General features: G+C 54.6%; 3 protein-coding genes across 3 annotated transcripts; 1 reads left to right on the forward strand and 2 right to left on the reverse strand.

Moving 5' to 3' along the window:
* Nucleotides 1-1,620: 1,620 nt before the first annotated feature.
* On the reverse strand, nt 1,621-7,207 carry COL26b_012996 (uncharacterized protein; the record flags this gene model as incomplete). The annotated part of the gene is made up of 3 exons (XM_053185624.1): nt 1,621-1,664; nt 1,716-3,324; nt 3,374-7,207. The coding sequence occupies 3 exons, from the start codon at nt 7,205-7,207 to the stop codon at nt 1,621-1,623; spliced, it is 5,487 nt and encodes a 1,828-aa protein (XP_053030417.1).
* A 3,780-nt stretch (nt 7,208-10,987) lies between these two features.
* On the reverse strand, nt 10,988-12,400 carry COL26b_012997 (uncharacterized protein; the record flags this gene model as incomplete). Its single annotated transcript, XM_053185625.1, has 1 exon — nt 10,988-12,400. The coding sequence occupies one exon, from the start codon at nt 12,398-12,400 to the stop codon at nt 10,988-10,990; it is 1,413 nt and encodes a 470-aa protein (XP_053030418.1).
* Nucleotides 12,401-15,309: 2,909 nt separating this feature from the next.
* On the forward strand, nt 15,310-17,751 carry COL26b_012998 (uncharacterized protein; the record flags this gene model as incomplete). Its single annotated transcript, XM_053185626.1, has 3 exons — nt 15,310-15,343; nt 15,411-15,634; nt 15,688-17,751. The coding sequence occupies 3 exons, from the start codon at nt 15,310-15,312 to the stop codon at nt 17,749-17,751; spliced, it is 2,322 nt and encodes a 773-aa protein (XP_053030419.1).
* Nucleotides 17,752-19,978: the final 2,227 nt, after the last annotated feature.

Raw genomic sequence — 19,978 nt, forward strand, 5'->3', positions numbered from 1 at the left:
TTCCAAAGATGTGGAATCATCAAATGATTCAAATGGCGAAAACGAATAGTTAATTCAATGTGTTGTAGGTGAGAAATGCTTAATATTATAGCAAGGGTGGGAAAAAGCTCGCCGCTGACTGATATTCGCCGCTGACTGGTAAACCACGTTAACTTTAATTATACTTTAGATCTCTACTATTATATTAGTTTCTAGCTAAACTTTTTTAAATATTATTTTAATTTTAAGAGAAGTATTAATATTTTAATAGTAAATAACTTAAATAATTACTAAAATATTTAAATATACTTCTTAAATACTTATATAGTTCTTTTTAGTATTATATAATATAAAGTAGTAATCTGTTAAACTTAATAAGATCTTAAAGTTATACTAATTACTATTAATAATAGTACTTTATATTAAATATTAGATATAGCGTAATTAAATATTTTAAGAACTTTAATATAGTAAATAGCTTTATTAGCTAAAATATAGTAATATTAAGTATAGGGGGATTTATAGTAATATAGCTACTATAAGTACCCTGTTAATTAGTCTCGAAAAGTCTCTTTTTTGAACCACGCAGCTTATATAACGCAGTTACCTGGGGCTGAGGCCCGCAGGCAGCACCGTTGTGCTGCTAACTTTCTCCTCACCCAAAGACCAAATCGGATCTGGGCGTGGGGCAAGGTAAAAGAGAGTCAGCCACGCTGACAAACCCCCATATACCACCAACTCGACCGGCCAAGACAGAGGGCAGTGCTCGGAAATCCACAACCGAGAGACAATCGTCGCATCTGAGGATTCAATCACCATAACTTGGTACAGGTAGTCAATCGTCTCCATGCCCCCGCCTAGCATGTATGCGAAGGATGCGCGCGGCTCGCATTAGTAAAACCAAAGCATTTCGTCCGCATTTACATCCGCGTCTGCATCTGGCGGGCTTCCGCCAAATAACGCCAGGCGCGCGCGGGACTTGACTAATCCAGCCCAGCCTGCCATACCCGTCAGTCGACTGCATACATCATTCAGACTGGCTGATAAATCCAGGAAAGAAGACCCATTAGCCAACCCACATCATCACGCATTCACTTCCCATGCAAAAGGCCCAAAAGTTGTCAAGGCAGGGTGAAAATTCCATTATCCACGACTACAATTACAGTCCCCTCCTTATGGTATCTACCTGAACTTGGACTGCCAATGAAATACCTCACGCAGTCCCCCGGATTCCAGAAAAATATGTGGTATCAACCAACTTTCACATCATGTGCGTTTCAAACCCAATCCTCATGCCTCGACTTGAGGGGGGAAGGGCCATATCGCTGTTTCCCTCCCCTCAAAACATCGCTCAAACGCAAGACCATCAATTGCGTGTCATGTCGTCGTAAGGTCGAGTAGCGAAACCCTTTTCCCTCTGTTTCCTCCGCTTCCTCCGTCCGGACTCTTCTCCTTTTTAGGTCCGTTGCCGCTTGACAGATCCTTCCCTGCCATTTCTATAGCAGATTGCACAGATCTGCTTCAATATGTCTGATGATTATAGGTTGATCATGTGGTTCAAGCTATCCAGTAGCATCAACTCATGTGGCAGTGCTCACTCTCTTGTACCGAATAAAAAGACGTTGCGATGGAAAATTTCTTCTAAAACGTGTCGGTCTCGTTGCTTGCGACAGTGCCAAAAGTGTCTGTGAAATGTTAGAACAAGCTCTGGTCAACATGCGTAACAGTCTGCTTACCTCTCTTGCGACGTCGCTCTTCCCTGGCGGCTTCCTCCTCCGCACTCTTGGGGGTCATGGCCCGGGGTCCACTGGGCCTGCGAGTTGGCATGCCAAGAGCGGCGTTGAGGTTACGGTTCTCCAGCTTGGGGCTGTCGGTGTAGTTGCTGGGCTGGGTGCCCGGCCCGGTGCCATAGCCGCTCTCAACGCTGTTGTAGGGGAGAGGACTGGTCTTCGATGCCAGCTTAGAGATGCGGGCCTTGGAAGGCGTAGTAGCCCTGGAGGGAGTTGTGGCCCTTGAAGGGGTTGTGGCCCTGTCATCAATGGGCTCCTTAGGGGGCCGAGGAGGACCTGCAGGGGACGAGTTCCAGTACTCGCCGGTGCCAGCGCCGGAATTGCTGTAGCGGTTGTTGGCATTCGCCGGGAAGCGGTTCAAACTGGTAGCCGAACCGGCCCAGTCGGCAGTGTTGGGCGACATCGGCGTGTCGTACTCGTAGGCTTGGCTCTCCAATGCTGCCTTGAATCTCTCGGTCTGTCCTTGGCGTGGCTGGGGATGCTGGAGGTTGACCGAGTTACGGTGTGCCTTGTATTTGGGATCCTCAGGGGTCATGTAAGTGCCAGGCGCAGGCGGGACGGTCTCAAGCCGCTGGGGAGGAACGAGGTCCTGTTGGGAGAAGCCAGAGTGCAGCTGGTCGCTCTGGTAGTCATCTTGATAGAAGTCGGATCCGGACCTGGAGGGAGGGTGCTGAAGGAACTCTTCTTCTTGGTCTTTCTTGCTGGAACCGCTCATGCGGAAGGCTTTGCCGACGCTCGTAGCTGTCGACTCAGACCACCGGGAAATCTTGGGGAACCAGCTGGAGGATCCTCGGGACTTGTGCTTCTTCGCCTTCTCCGTCTTTGGTGTGTTCTCGTTGCTCATTGATGCGTTGCGCGTGTGGGGTTGTTGGGGAGGTGTACTAAGAGGCATGGAGTCGGCACGCTGGAATTCACTTCTAGGAGTCTGCAGACCCTGGTGGTATTCCTCCTCATTGTCTTCGTGGACCGTGCTGATACGGTTGGGTTCGTATCCCATCTTTGAAGGACCACGCGACTGGGCAAAGGAAGACATGCCCGAGCCATGGCTTGTGGAGGAGGTGCCAGCTTGGCCTTCAGGCTCGTAACCGCGGTCTTGCTCGTACTGCATCTCTTGGCCAAGATTCTCATAAGACTGACCACCGCCAGGTCGCACAGTCTGGGCCTTGAGGGTGTCGACCTCGCTCAAAAGCTGGTTCAACATGTCCTCAATTCTGCCAAGATCGTTTGTGCCCTTATTGCTGAGACCCTTGAGAGCCTTGCGGAAGAAGTTACTCTTCTTGGTCGTCTCATCAAGGGTGCTATGCTGGGAAGCTGCACCACTCAGGCCCTTGATGGATCGCGGGGGAAGGCTGCCGGGGTAGGGACGGGGACCGCCGATAACGTTCTTGACCGTCTCCTCGGTGTTCTCCTGGACCTCCTTGATAATGACGTCTTCAGTGTTGGCAAGGAGCTTCTTGAGGTCCTCAAAGGAGTTGCGCATCTCAGCTGCGGAACGGACGAGTGTGACGAGAATTTCAGTGTCTCGGGCGCTTCTTTGGGCGTCGCGGACCATAAGCTAGAGAATGTCAGTGCGTATTCAAATGTGGAATCGTTCACAAACTTACATGTTGCATAAGAGCGATGATGTCCTTGGACTCGATGCTGTCGATCCCGTTTCCGGTGGAAGCGTCGTAAATGGGAGAGGCCATGCCCTGAGACATGCCATTGAGGTGCCTCGCGTGCTGGGGCATGTAGAAGGGATCCTCCGCACCGGGATCGTTAAAAGGCATAAGAGCCTTGCCCTTGGGCTGGCCGTTGGGCGATTGAAGGGGGCCCTGGGAGATGTAGCCTTCGTCCAGGTTCTTGTGAACAGGGCTGCCATGGTAATGAGCATCGTAAGCATCATCGAAGCCACGGGCGCCGAGGAGGTCGGGATTGTCAATGGGGCTGGCACCGTCATACGGGTTTGTGATGACAGTGTCCCGCTTCCGCTCGGCTGATGTGCGCCGCCACTCATCCTCGTGTTCTTGACTTGGCTGGCGGTGGTGAGCCAAAGCTGCACCGACAGCAGCCCCTGCGGCAGCACCGGCGGCGGCCATGCCCAAGCCGTGGCCATGCTTTTCACTGTACTCCTCAAATGTGCCGACATCGCTCTGGCGAGGGGTAACGTCTCCAGGCCAGTGACCGTGGTCGTCATTATCGCTACCGCCAAGGGGTTCGCGGACGAGAGACGGGTTGGTCAAGGCGTCGTCGTCGACGTATCCGACCTCAGGCATGGGATCATGCAAGGCGGGCATGGCACTAGCACCCATCTTTGGCTGGTCTTCCAAGTCGAGGCGGTCGACACTGTGAGCCGGAGTGTGGTTGGGCTCGCGTCCCTCCATAGTTCGCTGCTTGAAAGACTTGTTTCGTCCGATGCCGTCACCAACCCACTCGTCTTGTTCCTCATCGACTTCTTCAACAGTTGGCTGCTTCCTATCCTTCGCAGCTTTCAGAGCGGCAGCGGCAGCGCCAACGGCTCCTGCGGCAATCGCCTTCTCGGAAGCCGTGGGCGAGTGTCTTGTTGAGGTAGATGGGGAGTTCTTGTACCTCAAAGGAGCAACCTTCCTACCGTACTCATCGAGGTCGTACTCTCCATTGAACTCTCTTGACCTGCTCTGGCGGCTAGAGGTAGGCGTCCGGCTGCTCTCACGCTCACGCTGCTCGAAGAATTCACGGTGGCTAGCGACGGAGCCCTTCTCGGGGCTGACCTCGCGCGATCGAATGTTAAGCTTGCTAGGCTGGTCATCGTACGAAACGTTGGAGTCTCCGTAAGAGACTTGAGAATCCCTTCCGTACTCGTAACCAGATCCAGTGGTCATGATAGACTGATCGAGCATGGACCCGTCGATCAAGGAAGCGACATTCGATTCCACGCCGTTCGCTACGTGGATAATGTTGGGGTTGGCCATAATACCGCGTACGGCCTGGCCGGATCCCAAGACATCACTGCCTTCGGTGTACTGGCTGTTGCGGTAACCAGCATCGCTGTTCTCCGTGAGCTGGCTGTTCCTGTATCCAGCCTCGCTGTCTTGCGTGAGTTCGCTCTGTCTGTATCCAGCCTCGCTATCCTGCGTAAGCTCGCTCTGCCTGTACCCAGGTTCGCTGTCCTGTGTCAGCTCGCTCTGTCTGTAGCCAGCCTCGCTGTTCTGCGTCAACTCGCTGTTGGGGAAGCCGTGACCGGGTTCTATGACGCTGAATTCAGATTGTTCGTCGAAGCCTCTGCCCATTACGTTGCTGGGTATCGATGACGAAGGAGACAAAGCTCTCATGTCCGGTTGAGAGGGGTGGGACTTTGTCGGTGATGCAGTGCCATGCGACATTCGGGAATCACGCTGAGCAGCGGTCTCACTTCCAGCCTCAGTGTATCCAGAAACACTGTAGATGGGGCTCAGGCCGCGGCGTTCGGGTTGGTACGGGACATACTTTAGAGGAGGCGGTACATCCTGGGTGTTGTAGTAGTCGAACTCGTTGGAATCGTCATAGTCGCCGTCACCATCCACACGGCTTCGGTCATCGTAGTCGTCATAATCATCGATCCGCGACTGGTTGGGGCTGCTGTAATCGTCTACCTCACGCTGCTCGGTGAGTTCTCCGGTCCTGGTGCGGGACAGCTCTCTCAAATCACCATGCGACACGTTGGCGTGTTTCGTGCCCAGAATTTGCAAATTGGAAGTTGGTGTTTGAGCTGCTGGCGTCTGGGTAGGTGTTGGCGTTGATGCGGCAGAAGCAGCATTGCCCCTGGCAACCTCCTGAATAACAGCCTTCTCTTCCATGGCGGAGTGAGGGCGGTCGGCGAGGGAATCTACCGACAGAATTGAGGTGCGAGTCATCTCTGAAGGATTGATCTCACTCATCAAGGGCATTGGTGGTGCAGGGACCTCTTCCTCCTCAAACTCTTCGTTGTACTTCTCACGACCCAAGCTGCGGCTCCTAGCTGATCCATCCGCACGCCGTCTTCTGCGCTGTCTTCTGTCGTCGGCTGGTGGCGAGGTTGCATCCAACGCGGCCGCAGCAAGGCCAGCGACAGCTGCACCTCCTGCGGCAGCCTTGAGCGCTCCATTGCTTCGTCGTGGAGTGTCATCGACTGACAGTACTGACTCTCCCTCAACAGACTCGGCGATGCTGCGAGGTGACTCGGTGTATTCATGCCGGGCCTCGCGATCTCTGCGCTCTCTGTGACGACTGTCGCGGCCAGATTCGCTGCGCTTGTCGGATCTGCGTCGGTCGACCCCCAGGTCCTCCCGAGAAAGGGATGTGCCTGTGCCGGTGGAGGTAAGAGAGCTGCGACGACTTTCGCGCTTGCTTTGCTCGCGCTTCAGAGCACTCAATTCCGGCAGGATCAGTCGGCGAATGGCGTCCTCGACGGTTTCCAACAATTTGGGGTTGTTGATGGAAGACTTGGAGGCTCCAGAGCGGACAGAGCTCTGATCATACGAGCGATGGCTGGGAGAAATGCTGGATGATAAAACGCTGGAATCTGCCCCAGACACGAGCGAGTCAACGTGATTGCGGCTAGAGCGTCGCCTAGGCGATCGCGTTCCAGCCTCGGATTGCTTTTCGCTGATGCTGCTTGTTCGGCTTTTACTTGAGCGGTGCTTGCGGTCTTTATCCTTCAACTTCTCACCAGAGACTCGCCTCTCACCGCTGTGTCTCTTTTTGCTCCTCACTTGGTCGGCAGCAGCAGCACCAGCCATTGCGCCAGCAACACCGGCAGCCATCTCGCCACCTCGAGTCGAACTCTTGCTGCGTCTAGTCTCGGACGATTTTGTCAAGACGGTCGAGCCGGGAGAGCCGTCTAGGAAGCTGTCATTAGGAATGGCCGAGATCTCGGAAAGGTTTGGAGGCAGGTAAGTAGATTCGTGTGCAGCGTCGACGTCTGGGATCAACGGGCTCGCTGGTCTTCGACGACGTCCGCTGCGGTCGATCTCGATGTCGATGGGGTTTTTGGACACATTGGACTCTTCGGTGGCGGAGGCGTAGGATCGCATACTCTCTCCGTCCTCGCCCTCGAGGGCTTCGACGTCCAGATGGGACGGGGTTGTGATGGAGGGTTGTTGTACACGACGGGTCAGCGAGGCCTTGCGGACGCTGCTGCTCTTGGTCTCGGTGATCTGGATGTGGTCGTGGCGGTGCTTCTTTGACGGTGTCAAGCGCACGCGGACGCTGGGCTTACGGCTGACGGAGCTGGAGTCGCCAGGCTTGCCACCCTCGAAATACTCGATCAACAACGAGGTCTGGGAGCGATTGGCTCTGTGGCCGCGGGTTTTGATGGTGACGGGAGTGCCGTCTGAGGGGAGAGAGTAGTGGGAAGATTCGTCGTTTGGCCTGGACACATCGGTCGCCAATTCGGTGGGGGTGATGGAGTCGGTCTCGGTCGGGGCAGGGAGTGGAGGAGGCTTGTTCGAGTCAACACCCATTGTGTGGTGAACAGCTCGAGGCCTCGGCGACGGAGCGGGTGGTGTTGCGCGGGCGCGGAAGACGAGTGCCTCTCGTACTGCGGCTCACACACCTCTCTTCTTTGCTTTCTCTTGTCCTTCCCCTTGGATCAAGGAAAGAAGGAAGAGGGAAGAGGGAGAGGTGAGTGTGAGTGGGTTGCCGAAGCAGGCGGGCAAGGGTTTGTTGTGGGTGCCGGTTCGCCGTTCAAGACATCAGGAGCAGTTCGTTACTGCGGGAAAAAAAAAAAAAAAAAAACTGGGCGGGCTGGGCGATAAGCTGGGCAGGCAGGCGAAGCGAGGCGAGCTCACGCCGTTTGTTGGGGGCCGTTGCGATCCGGCGATGTTTGCGCGCAAAGAGGGGGGTGAATGTCAAGAGGCAAAAGTAGAAGAAAAAATGCGGTATGTGGCCGCTGATGCCACACGCACAGCAATGAAAAAAGCAACCAAGAGGAATATTAGGTGGTGAAAAAAGTGAGGGAAAATGCGTGCAGCAGAGCAGCAGTGTATGATGGCGCAAGGGAAAGGCCGAGTGGTCGAGGTGCAGTGCGAGGTGAGGTCAGGTAAGGTTGGCGGTTCCCAAACTGGGGTGGCTGGGCTGGTGGTTGCCCCAGTTGCGGATCTTGAAGCTGAACCAGAGAGGCAGGTAAGCTCCAGGGGTAGTGCCTCCTTTGATTTTGCGACTCGCTTTATTTTTTTAATTTCTTGTTTTACACTTTTTGCTCCTCCGACGTCGAGGCTGTCGCTAGACGCTGAAACAGAAATCGAAGAGAATATCAAGTCGAGAACGAAAGTGTGGAAACAGTTTTTGAGAAGGTCGGGTTGTAGCAAACGGTGGTCGATAATAGAGGCGCAAGCGACGAGGTGAGAAAGAAGAGAGAGAAGGTGACAGACAAACGACGGGCAGCACCGGGGGTCGAGGTAGACGGCGGCGATAGTGACAGCGATGGACAGGTTCACAGTCTGGGATGATGCAAGGCAGCACAGCACACAGGCACAAGCTTGAAGGGCAGAAGGGACAAAAGTGACAGGGAAGCAGGCTCGAGGGAGGGGGAACGCAACTAACAGATGGACGCTTCGTCGGGCTCTTCTGCCTCTGTCTGTGACGGCGTCTCGCGTCTGACTCTTGGGTTTCTGTGGTTTGCGGCCTACAGGGCCTCCCCCGGCTCGTCCAAGCTTATGAGGCTTTGTTATTGCGGTACAAGATCAACGTCGCGGCAATCTATGGGCGCTAGAGGTACCCGTCGTCATCTCAACTTCTCAAGTTGGTAAGGTGAGCGCGGGAGCGGGCTGGGCTGGGCGGGGTGTTTCTGGTTCTTTGGGCTGCGCTGCGCTGCGCTGCTCTTGGGCTGGCTGGGAACACTGGTCGACTGACAGACAGACACTCGGAACTCTCTGAGGCGAGCGGAGAAGAGAACCCTAGGTCCTCCCAAAACCTCAGACTTACGGGTGAGATGCCCTCTGCTTTCGTGGTCAGAGATCAGAAGGTACACTCCAGAATCCAAGAAGCTAAAAACGGGTGCGACTGTGACGGACCAACAGATGGGCTCTTGTCCCACGAGGGTGGAGGTGCTTGATGAGTTGTCCCTCGCTCCCTTCCCGAAAAGAGCTGGGAAGGCACCGGGAGACGGGCCAATTGCCGCCGCATGCTTGGGGCGTGTGAAAAGGGCCTTGCATGAGGGTGCTGCTCCAGCAGATGAACGATCCGACTGCTTCTCATCGACGGCAAAGGCGTGGCTTCCCTTGCCCTTCACCGTCTCTTCTCCCGCAGCAGCCAACCCTGCCCGCACGTTACGTCTCCTCCACCTCGCTCACCCAACAGCAGCAGCTCACTTCACAATCCGTCTGCTCACCCCTCGACCCTACCTTACCTTAAGGTAGTCAAGCAACAACTTAGCTCAAACGTTCAAACCTCGAGACCCAATTCTTCATCTTCGCAGCTTCAATTTGGCATTCTCTCCCTCCGTTGGTTCTTCTGTCCCAAAACTCACCTGTTTGTCTTCTCCTCCCGAAACCCCCTCGGCTTCTCACCCCCAGCCACCCCGCCAAACAGATCGCAATCATCCCACTTTCCTGTCTCTTTCACTCACTCTCTCACTCCCCCAGCCCCTCCAAATCCCCTCCGCCCCTCTTCCCCTGCGCTCAAAAAGGATCCCCTGTCAGCAATCAAACCCGACGGGCCCCCACAGTTGGCGACCTGAGTGGAGGCGAAAGCTCGGGCGTCACATTTTTGCCTGGACGACGGGAGGAGACTCGTGGAGAATGATCAGCCACTAGCAGGGCGCAAAAAGAGAATAAGGAAACAAAAATGGGGAGCTAAGGTTCTTCCTCCCGGTTGCTTCTTTTTTGGTTTTCCTACCAAGAAGTCAACGGGCTGGAAATTGACTGACACGCCTACGAATACGGATACTTGCGTCCTGCTTCCTTGCTGCCGCCGCCGCTGCTGACATAACAAGGACATGTAGAAGTCCCAAACCTGATCAATGGGGACCAAGTGCAGCGGGCCAAGTGAGATGCCATTTCATCCGCTGGCACCTGAAACCGCATGTCTATCCGCCACCCGTGGGTGGCGCCGAACTCATGTCTGGGACACAGTCCTTCTGCAGAGTGACATCCGGACATCCTCAGCACGTCTCTGGCCGAGGCTTGTGACCCCGATTTCAATAAATCCGCCAAACACCTGCTTAGTGCCGTCGACCCCAATGAGAATCTCAGTTCAGCTGCACATGGGAGATAAGCAGTACTAACCGCCGCCCAACGGTGGCAACAGCCCCGCGTCCATCGGGACAAGCCCATCCTCCGGCGGCCCAGGCCCCGGCCGGCCGTTTGCACCTTCAACCCAACCCCGCTACCTCCGTCCAGTCACCGCCGTCCAAATCACCCTCTTCAAGAGAGGCACATACCCGGCGCCCCAATATCAGCAAATGAAGCTCTTCGTCCCTGTCCACGTCCGCATCCTCTTTTGCCATGTTTTCACACTCACGCACCTGCCCCCGCTCCCCTTCGCCTCTGCACCCGAACATCACGGCATGCCCGACATGCTGCATCTACAGCAAAAGCCCCGAAATATTCTACCCAGGAAAATACTGTGCATGACGCAGGATGAACTCCTGCCCCAGGTGGTCTTTCCAAATGGACCCGAGCTCGGTAGGTTTTCAGAAATGTCCTGTGGATAGATAGACAGCATCCCTCAAGCATGAGGATTCGTCACAACAGAGTGACCAGACGCTCCCGTTTGCACCACTCACCTCCCGTGGAACAAAATTCAACCACCGTCGGCTTTCTCCCCCTTATGCCTCACACCTTGATTGGTGCCCCCAGCCTTGTCCGACCCGTCGTACCGAGGGGATAGATCGGCTCTGCCGTGTCACCCCGTGGATGCGCCTCCGGCGGAGAGCTGCATCAGTGGCTTTCTTGCCAGGCACGTCTGCGACTCCCTTGATTGCCTCCGTCATGAGAAAGAACACTACTGTGAAAAAGAGATATCACATCATGGAAATGATTCTTGGAAACTTTGTCCTGTAAAGGTGTATTGTAGGTGTAAAAATAATGCTATCCGAGGGCCCGCCCGCTCTGTGGTATCTTCCGCCTCTCTTCTCGTCTTTGCATCTGTGTATTACTACGATGCCAATGCCAGATGCCGTTTGTCCGTTTCTCCCTAATGATTCCTCGTCTATCGGCACAAAAGGAATGACATAGGAAACCATGACGTCCAGCCGTGTGACTCTTCTTGTTCCTCCTGCATTTCCTAGCCTTGTCTGCTTTCTATCTTCTCATCTTCTTGGCGTCTCGGGGATGCAGCGAATAAGTCTGAGCCGTTTCCTCCTTCTCGGCGCCACCGAGAAGCTCCGCCACCGCTGGGTTCTCGTTGAAGTGAGTTGGCAATCCACCACCGAGGACGACGCGCGCCGCTTCCACTCTCGCCATGAGGGACCATGAGTCGATCAGCACAACCGTAGAGCCCAGGCGCAACTTCTCGCGATACCCGAAACCGCTCATGTCATCGTCGTCGTCATTTCTGCGGCCAGGCTCTGCCCTCGTGCCTCCGGTGTGCGGGTTGAATGAGGGGCGACCGGCGGTCGAGAATCCGGGCCCCTTGCCGTGCTCTAGTGAAGTAACAATGCTGGCGAACTGTTTGCGCAGGTGACGTCTGTCCTTGCGGGAGGTCTGCTTCACTGAGAGCTTTGATGCTTCGCGCATGCGGCTGATCAATCGCTTGGGATCGTACTGTAGATTCATTGGCTCGCCCGTCTCTTCTTCCAGGTCCCGTGCGGCCTCGAAAATGAAGGCGATATTGAAACCGGCGCTTGTTTGTACGTCAACGTCTGTGCTGTCGAGTTGTTCCACGAATGCGTCGATGGCTGTGTATACGTTCTCGGTGATGTCGTCGATTTGGCTGGCGACGAAGACCCAGGATTCTAACGCAGCGGTGACTACTTCGCCGCTGTCGGCCGCACTGATGGATTCACCATCGCTCTCTACGATGGTGACAATGTATTCGAGGAACTCGCTCGCGGCCTCTTCGCTTCCGCCGGCGTAAAGCGTTGCGATAGCCATAGCCCAGATCGCGGCCGCCTTGACATCGCTGTCTTCATCGTCTTCGCATGTCTTCTCCAGTTGTGGGTAAATGTCGTCAAACAGCACTTCTGAGGGTGACGTCAACAGCGTTGCCTGAAGTGACTTCAGAGAGTAAATGCGCTCCACAGTGCTGCCTCCGGACCTGATATTCTTCATGAGAGCCGAAACGATCTCATTTATTGAGCCGCTGATTTGGCGTCCGCCGTAGTGGTGCTTGACGAGGTGAAGGTACGACATAAGAGTGGTCTCGCGACCCTTGGTGTTTGTTCGCTTACGATCTTGCAACTCGACGATGCGATCTTGCAGGAGGGTCGCCCATGAGGCGTCAGATGCGCCGCCAATGCCCTCGTCGCCGGAGTCGGTTCCGTTGGACAGTGTGCTCATGGTCATGTTGTCGTCGTACTCGTCGTCGCTCGCTTCGTCCTCGGAGGCATAGCGGCTGCCGGCGCGTGAGTGCGCGGGAGAGTTGATTTGTGAGTGGGAGGGAGAGATGTTGGGAGAATTTCTCATGGACGCCCTGGCAGATTCGGGGCGCGATCGCGCTTTTTTGGAGACAGTCTTGCCGCTCTCGCGGAGAACCTTGAGTCTAAGATCGTGCATGTTTGCGACTTCGGGGGGGTCGGTTGCAAGCTGAGATGTAGAGGTAGTTGAATGTGCGCGGTACTTCTCGAAGAGAAGACCTAGAGTTTTATATGTGCCGAGTGACTGCGAACTAGGTTCTTTTGTTCTTGTACGTGAATCGAGACTGCTGGGAGACGATGCCGTGTGTGAGAGCTTTCGTAGATTTGCTATCCACAATCCATGAGAGGATGTGGGAATGTCGTTATTATAACAGTAATCGCAAAGTATCGGAGGTAGGAGTTTGGGGATTTAAATTAGGGCAACGGAGAAAACAAAAGTTGTGGAGGGTACAGTAGAGGTGGTGGTGGGTGGTAGGCGGATGAATATTAAGAAAAAGGGTGTTTGGGTGGCACTCATTCACTTGGAGGATTTTGATCATGGATCTGGGTGCAACGCCCAGGCCCAGCGGCGGGTGGGCTTATGACGAATGACGACCGAGACTTTTTTAATGGCGTGTAGGGCGAGACACGCAGGTGCGCAAGGTCGAGGTGAGGAACAAAGCACCACGACCTTGGAGGGGTAGGGGGCGAGGGGAACAGGACGTCAACTGCTGCAAAATGCTGCCCAGCAGCTGCTTGTCGCTCCACAGGTCCCGAAGGCAGGACTCCAGAGTGATGTATTGGGTGGGGTTAGGTCCGTCCGCTCGCACACACCACCCAGGGCTCACCTTGAGGTGGGCAGTGATCCCTGCTCGTAGATCGCCCTCCCCCCGCCGTCATTCCATTCCATCCATCCATGGCTGCGCGCTGGGCCCTGTGAGTCCTCCAACATCTGTGTGTCACTGATGAGTCTGCTAACCGCATGCGCGAGAGGGGTACCTCAGGGACCTTTCCCTTCCGAGGTGACCGGCACCGAGGTACATGATGCCACCCATCACACCGTGCTTCCCGCCGATGATGGGAAACAGGTAAATCTGCATCATCTGATGGTGGCAGCTTCGGGTCTAGCTCAGACAGTCGCGGCCGGCGCCAGTAATACAACGGGTCTGGTTGTTTCTCAGACACACCACCGGATTCACCAGATCCGCAACTCACCTCGAGGTGCAACTACTCAACTCTGCCACGGTCGTCGGTGGGATGCAGTTCGTGGGATTGCCAGCTGATGGTCTGTCTTGGTTTCGCAAGGCGTCAGACATGACTAGAAGTTGACATATCTATTAGGTACGGACCATCGGCATCGGCGGTGTCATGCAGTCAGAATCGAAAGAAACAGCACCTCACACGGTAAGGCAGGCAGTAAGGGTCTCGCCCGCAGGTAAGGGCGGATATGTGCTTTCTTGACGTGAAGGCGGACCACCAACAAGGGAGGGCCAAAGTAGGGGCTCGAGCCAAGGGCCGTTAGGACTTGAGGCCAAACCAGCCGCGAGCTAAATAAATGTACGCGCAGTTGCGCGAATGAAGGCGGACGACGTGGACACGGGCAGGTCGTCAGGCAGGCTGTATGCGATTTGTGAGGTGTCGGTTGCCTTTCCAGCCAGCCTTTGCGATGCTGGCTTGACTGGGGCGCTCTGGCGACTGCGATAATGGTTCGCCTTGCCTGTGATCAAAAAGCCAACCGAGAGCATTCACGTTAGGCTTGCCCACAGAGCTGGGGACGTCTAGAAAATTCTACCTATGATTCGGCCGTAAACTCATTGAATACGAACGACAGCGTCGTCGCAGTCGTACCTTCTCGATTATCCTCAAGTTGTCTTTCCGTCTCTTTCGCCTCTCTATCTTAAGGCACCCATCAATGGCCCTGCTACTGCGTACACCTCGAACACGCACTTTGTGTCTAGGACTAGCACTTGCCTCTTTAGCCACTAACCTCTCCTCTCTGGCCGCCTTAGCAAACAACTTCTTCTGCCTCAAACTTTCTTCCATCTACTGTACTTCTACCTACCTGCCCGCCTCCTCGCGAAAGCAAATCTGCCAACCGTCAGGTGCCATATGAGTTGAAGGTGCAGCAAACTACCTATGCCCCTCTTTCCTAATCCCGTCATCACATCCCAAACCAACCCGAACGAGCCTGCCTGACGCCCAGACACACACTGTGCAGCCTGGTGGAGAGCACGGGCCAATCAAGGTATCTGTGTGACTGTGAAGTGCACTTTCACCTCTTTGGCTCCAGCTTCACAGGCGAGGAGCGTACGATATTATTCTCTATCTGTCGTGACAGAAACAGAGCGCTTATTTAATTCTTCTTCTTCTTCTTCTCTACCGATATTCCTCTTTCCATCTTTCCCGAGGCATATCGCGTCGTCGGCGACTTCCACAGTCGTCTTGTCAGCCAACTCGACCCAGCACTTATCTAAAGTGTCTGAACGTCACCGCTGCTGATAACCCCACTAACCCACCATCCCCCCGCTACCACGACGCCAACACCCCCCCCTGCAAGCTTCCCTCGAGGCGCACCTTCCTGAGGTCTGATAAGGCGTTATCGTTGCCTGCGACTGCCTGATACAGTACCAGCACGGTGCTACTTCCAGATCCCACTGCTTCCTGCCCCACCTCACCTCTGCCGGCCTCGACTGCTCCCTACTTACACTGTATCGCTCCTACCTCTCTGCCTGACTTCCACCCTCCGAACCTTCAGCCTGCGCCATCGGCGAAACCAAGGCTCTCTTCTACGCCCACCCGACTCCTTCTCGTCCTCCTTCTTCTTCTCAACCTCACATCCTATCTTTGGTCCGCGAGGATTCACTTCCGTCCATCGTCTCCGTGCTCCAGACGGGATCGTCTCGTCTTCACGTACGCTCTGTCAGCTCCGACACTTTCGGACGGAGGTAACGTCTCCCGAGACACGACAAACGCTCGTCGATTCTGACCCTTCCTCGAGAACACCAAGGTCCTTGCGTCTGTCGCTCTGCACACTTTTAGTCGACCAACTTTGGGTCCAGCCTATTCATAATGGCATCTGGCCATCGACAGCTGGCGAGTAGTGGTATGTCTGCCTACAGCATTTTCCTCTCTTCTCCCAACGTACAGCTTGTGGTTAACCGATATTCCAGTGCTTGTCACACTCTCGGCCCAGTACCCTCCTCCCGACTTCCAGTATCCCGAGCGTAGAATCGTTTTGGAATCTAAGAGCGTCGACTCCGCCTCTGAAAAGGTCAGGATTGGCAGATCCAGCAAGCGTCTACCCGCCCTCGAACCCAAGAACACCAACGCCTTGTTCGACAGCCCGGTCATGAGCCGCGAGCATGCCGAATTGTATCCTGATTGGTACCACAAGGTAGGGCCAAACCCAAACGTACAAAGTGGTACCAAGGTCTAACCCGAACATAGAAACTTTATATCAAGGACTCGACTTCCCTCCACGGAACCCACAGAAACTCCGTGAGAATCAACTCTGGTGAGGCGTACGAGTTGCTTCCAGGAGACACTCTCAAGTTTGGCATCGACATTCAACGATCAAGCGAGTCATTCCCGCCTTGCACCGTTCAGGTGCACTTCCAGTGGGATCCTCCCTCTGACACTGAACACGCGAACGCCCGGCCTACCTACACATACTCTGTCCCTGATGACTCTGACAGCAGCGACAATGACGACGACGATGATATCAGAGCGACAATGGAGAAAATTCGCTTGATTGCGCAGCACCGCCTCCCGGGCGCAGCAGCCACTGCTATCGACCTCACGGATGACGCCCCTGTCCCTGCCTCCACAGCAGGACAATCCGCCGCCGCCGCCATCGTCCTTGATGACGACAATGCTCCGAATCACGTCTTCGAGGCTCCTGCTGTCATTCCTCGCTCCTTCCAGCCTGCTTCCCCTGCTCCACCTGCTACTGTGGACTTCGACGCCCCCCATGACGATGATGAGGAGGAGGAGCCCTCTTCTGCGCAACATTCTGCGCTCGTTGACCCGATCCCTACCTTTGACGACTCTGATTCTGATTTAGATGATTCTTACGAAGAGGGAGACTCGATGGACTTGTCAGACAAGGGTGTCTCGAGCGAGGGTCAATCTTCCGATGAAACCTCCGACGAAGAGGATATCTGCCTCAGTGACTCCCTGAGCGGCTCTGACAACGGCGACGTCATCGACGAGCTAGATGCCGAGGCAGACACTAACTGCCATGCCAATTGCGATGGTGATCAAGAGGACGATGAGCAAGACAGTGAGCTTGACGATGACGCCGAATGCTACACCGACTACGACCACGACGTCCGTGAATCGGATGCAGAGAGTAGCGACGGAGAGAACGACCCACAAGATGATGATGAGTACGTTTGGGATGAGCCTCCTCGCAACAACCTGGCCAATGACACATCCATGACCATCTGTGAGCCGGCTACTGCTACTGCGTCAACCAACCAAACGTTACCCCTTCAACACATTATGTGTCCTGCTGCTATGCCATGGCCTTTCCCAGGTTCATCCGAAGACCAATTTGGGAATGATTTCAAGCTTCCGCCTCTGCTTAACCAGGCGACCCCTCTGTCCGATGGCAGAACTCTTACCCCGCTGCTTTCAACGCAACCTCTGGATGTCCTCGCCTCCCATCGGCCTTGGCTAGCAGCTCATGGACAGCAGCCAGCCCATGGACCAAGAGGGGATGATTGGAAATATCCCAGCATGGAGGAGAAGAACCCATGGTTGTCCCAAAATGACGGGCCGTCCGTCGATGTCCTTGGACAGAAGAGTGGCAAGCCTGAATTCTTCCGTGCCCGTGAGCAAAACAAGGCGATATTGCGTCAACACGAGGAATCCTTGAAGCCTTCGCAAGCTCCAGTCTCAACCCAGCCTGCTGCTACTCCAGACCAAGCTGCCGACAACGACATCTATTCAAAGCCCACTCCAGTCGACGTTGAGGCTCCAAAGTCGACAAAGGTTCCCGAGTCTGTCTGGGCTGCCCCGGGCAGGAGATTCCTCGACTCGCCGCAGGAAGACCGTCTTTCTCCTGAACGAGAGATGAGCCCCGAGCCCGACATGACCAGCGCCTTCCAATACCAGCAGAGCAAACTGGCAGTCCTTACACAGCCGCCAAAGACTCGAGAGGCTGTGGTCGCCGGCACGGACAAGCCTGTTCAGGAGAGCACGCCGCCGCGGTCTCCCAAGCGCAAGGCTGACGAGATTTCTACTCTTCTTCCAGAAGAACAAGCTGCGGAGACGTCGACCATCGACCAAGCTGCCCAAGATACGGCCTCGATTGTCGCCGGCGAGGAGAGCAATACTTCCGAGATTGCGCCCCCCGTTCTCCCTAGACCTGAAGTCACTGAGCAACGTCCCGCTAAACGTTTCCGCTTCCTTCCTAGCATGAGCAAGATCGGAACTTTCAGCGTCGGTGTCGGCGCTGGTGTCAGCATGCTTGCTGGAATGCTCGCGATGACGGCTCCTTCTCTTTAGTCTGGGAGGCTCACTTTACTGGCTCTTTTCTTTTTCTACGTTGCTTATTTACGACTTGGGGGTCCAACTTTGGACGATCCACAACTGGATGGTTCATACGGCGTCAGGGGATTTAGGAACATGGAATGGCTTACGCAAGGTCCGACGATTGGGAGGGCTTTTACGTTTATGGAAAGGCACGGTTAATGGGTTTGACAACGATTCTGTCGCAGGTTACGATATACCTAGGGCCAGACTTCCTCCTATCTCTAGTATGACTTTCCTCACCCAGTCTTTCTTCTAGTCAATCGCACAATTAGCTTAGTTATGGAAACTCGTCACTTCATAATCGATGAGATTCAAGCGTGGTAAACTCTGTGATGCCACCATGTCTTTCAACAAGGCCAAGGACCCTCGGTCTCACTGAATCTCCCCAGGTGCCCGTATTATTCGTGCTGCTGAATTGCAGTGTCGTGATGATAAATCCCAGGCATTACGTCCGAGAGCTCTCCGCTAACTATAGACATCTAAGACGGCAACTGGCGTCAAAGTACACCTAAAGATCGTCTGTTTCTTATACAAAGGTATAATCTCAAATACCAGGCTTTCTTAACCTTTAAGAAATATTCATTCGACCGAGAGGATTTCCACGATGACACGGGTATAGAGGGGGTTCAAGATACAGAAGGTGGGAGATCTGTCAAGTCGAATTCGAAGGAAAAGAGAGAACAGTCTCGGGTAGACTAGAAGCCTCCCGGTCACGACGCATCAGGCCGATTAGTACGCAGGAGATTATTGGACAGCCTGACTACCATATGATTATGCAAGATGGCAGTGACGCTGTACGTTTGACAGCTGGGGCGGCTGATGAAATTGGGAAAGAAAGGATTTCTATAAGGAGGGGGAGGGGTTCGTGGGTAGGTCGGGGCCCCTTCGGCCGTGGGAGAAGTATTGGCTCTGTCGTGGGACACGTTGGCCTCGGGACAAAGGGCCTTTCTTATTATCTGTCCGTCTGATTATGAGACATGCATGGACGTAGTATTAGTTAACGCTGCTCCGGTGGGCAACGACTTCTTTCCTGGGGAGTGCCCGGTGCCAAGCCTGCTAGTCGTGTGCAACTATTCAGCGAGACTCGCAAGTTTGCCTGCAGTGGGCGACGCCACGCGGGTGAGAGACTGGGGGAGCGTTGGTGAGATGCGCTTGTCGGCATGAGTTGTCGGGGGAGGACAAAGGAGAAGAAGGGAGAGGGAGAGCAGGAGCTTGTAGGAGACGGGAGATATCACGGGGCGTATTCGTTATGTGTGTACTAGACCGGGGCATATCTCGAAAGCCTCTGAGAGGTCCGTCGACATGAAGGCGCGGAATGACATGCATGGTGATCATGCTGGGGGTGAGCCCCGCGATGTAACGAGAGAGAGTTGAGAGAGAAAACATGTCGTCGTCCGCGGGGGGCTGGGGGTTTGGTTGGTTGGTTAGTCAGTCGGCACTGTACCGACGCCCAATGGAATACTGTAATGGAAAGACCCCACGTCTGCATTCCACGCATACATACAGTGTCGTTAAACCAGTCCTGAGTTGCGAACGCCATGGAGAGTACAGACTTGTCGGATGACCCATCGTGATCGCCTCGAGCAGGTCTTTGACGAGAAAATTGGGTAGCACAACGCGAGAATTGGCTGAGCAAAGCGATGAATGTTGCAGGGCCGCCGAAATCGTGAAGCTGAGTGACTGCGACTTCCCCAGACGTTCCAATGTCTGGCAATTGCTATAGTTCACAATCCTCCCAGAATGTTGCATCGTCCGCCTGAGTCTGGGCATGGCAAGCTGACATCCGGATTCTTCCGAGATTCCTCACCGGTGTGGGATCGAGGTGAGTGCGTGATGGCAATAGAACCGCGCAAAGACCGCATGTTGGAGTTGGTTGACCACAGCATGGCGCTTAATGCCACGAGGCTGGCATAGCGGCGCACTGCCAGAAATTGTCGACCGGTGAATCCTTCGAGAAACTCGGGTTACTCAAGGTTCAAAAGAAGCTTGCAGTCCGAGAGAAAAAAGGGCGGCAGGTCGCTTGTAGCATTCCCAACAGCTGGAGACTCTGGGTTTGCCTTGCTAGGCATGGGCCGACCCGTGGCTGTCGCTTGACGAGACAGTGAGACTCGAATCGAAATGCTGAGTCGGCTGTTGTGCTCAGAAACCCACGAGAGAGAAAGTACCTTGTCTGGATGAAGCTTTCCTATTGGATCCCGTA

Source organism: Colletotrichum chrysophilum (assembly GCF_026319265.1).
Source record: "Colletotrichum chrysophilum strain AFK26 chromosome Unknown scaffold_200, whole genome shotgun sequence".
Classification (NCBI taxonomy): domain Eukaryota; kingdom Fungi; phylum Ascomycota; class Sordariomycetes; order Glomerellales; family Glomerellaceae; genus Colletotrichum; species Colletotrichum chrysophilum.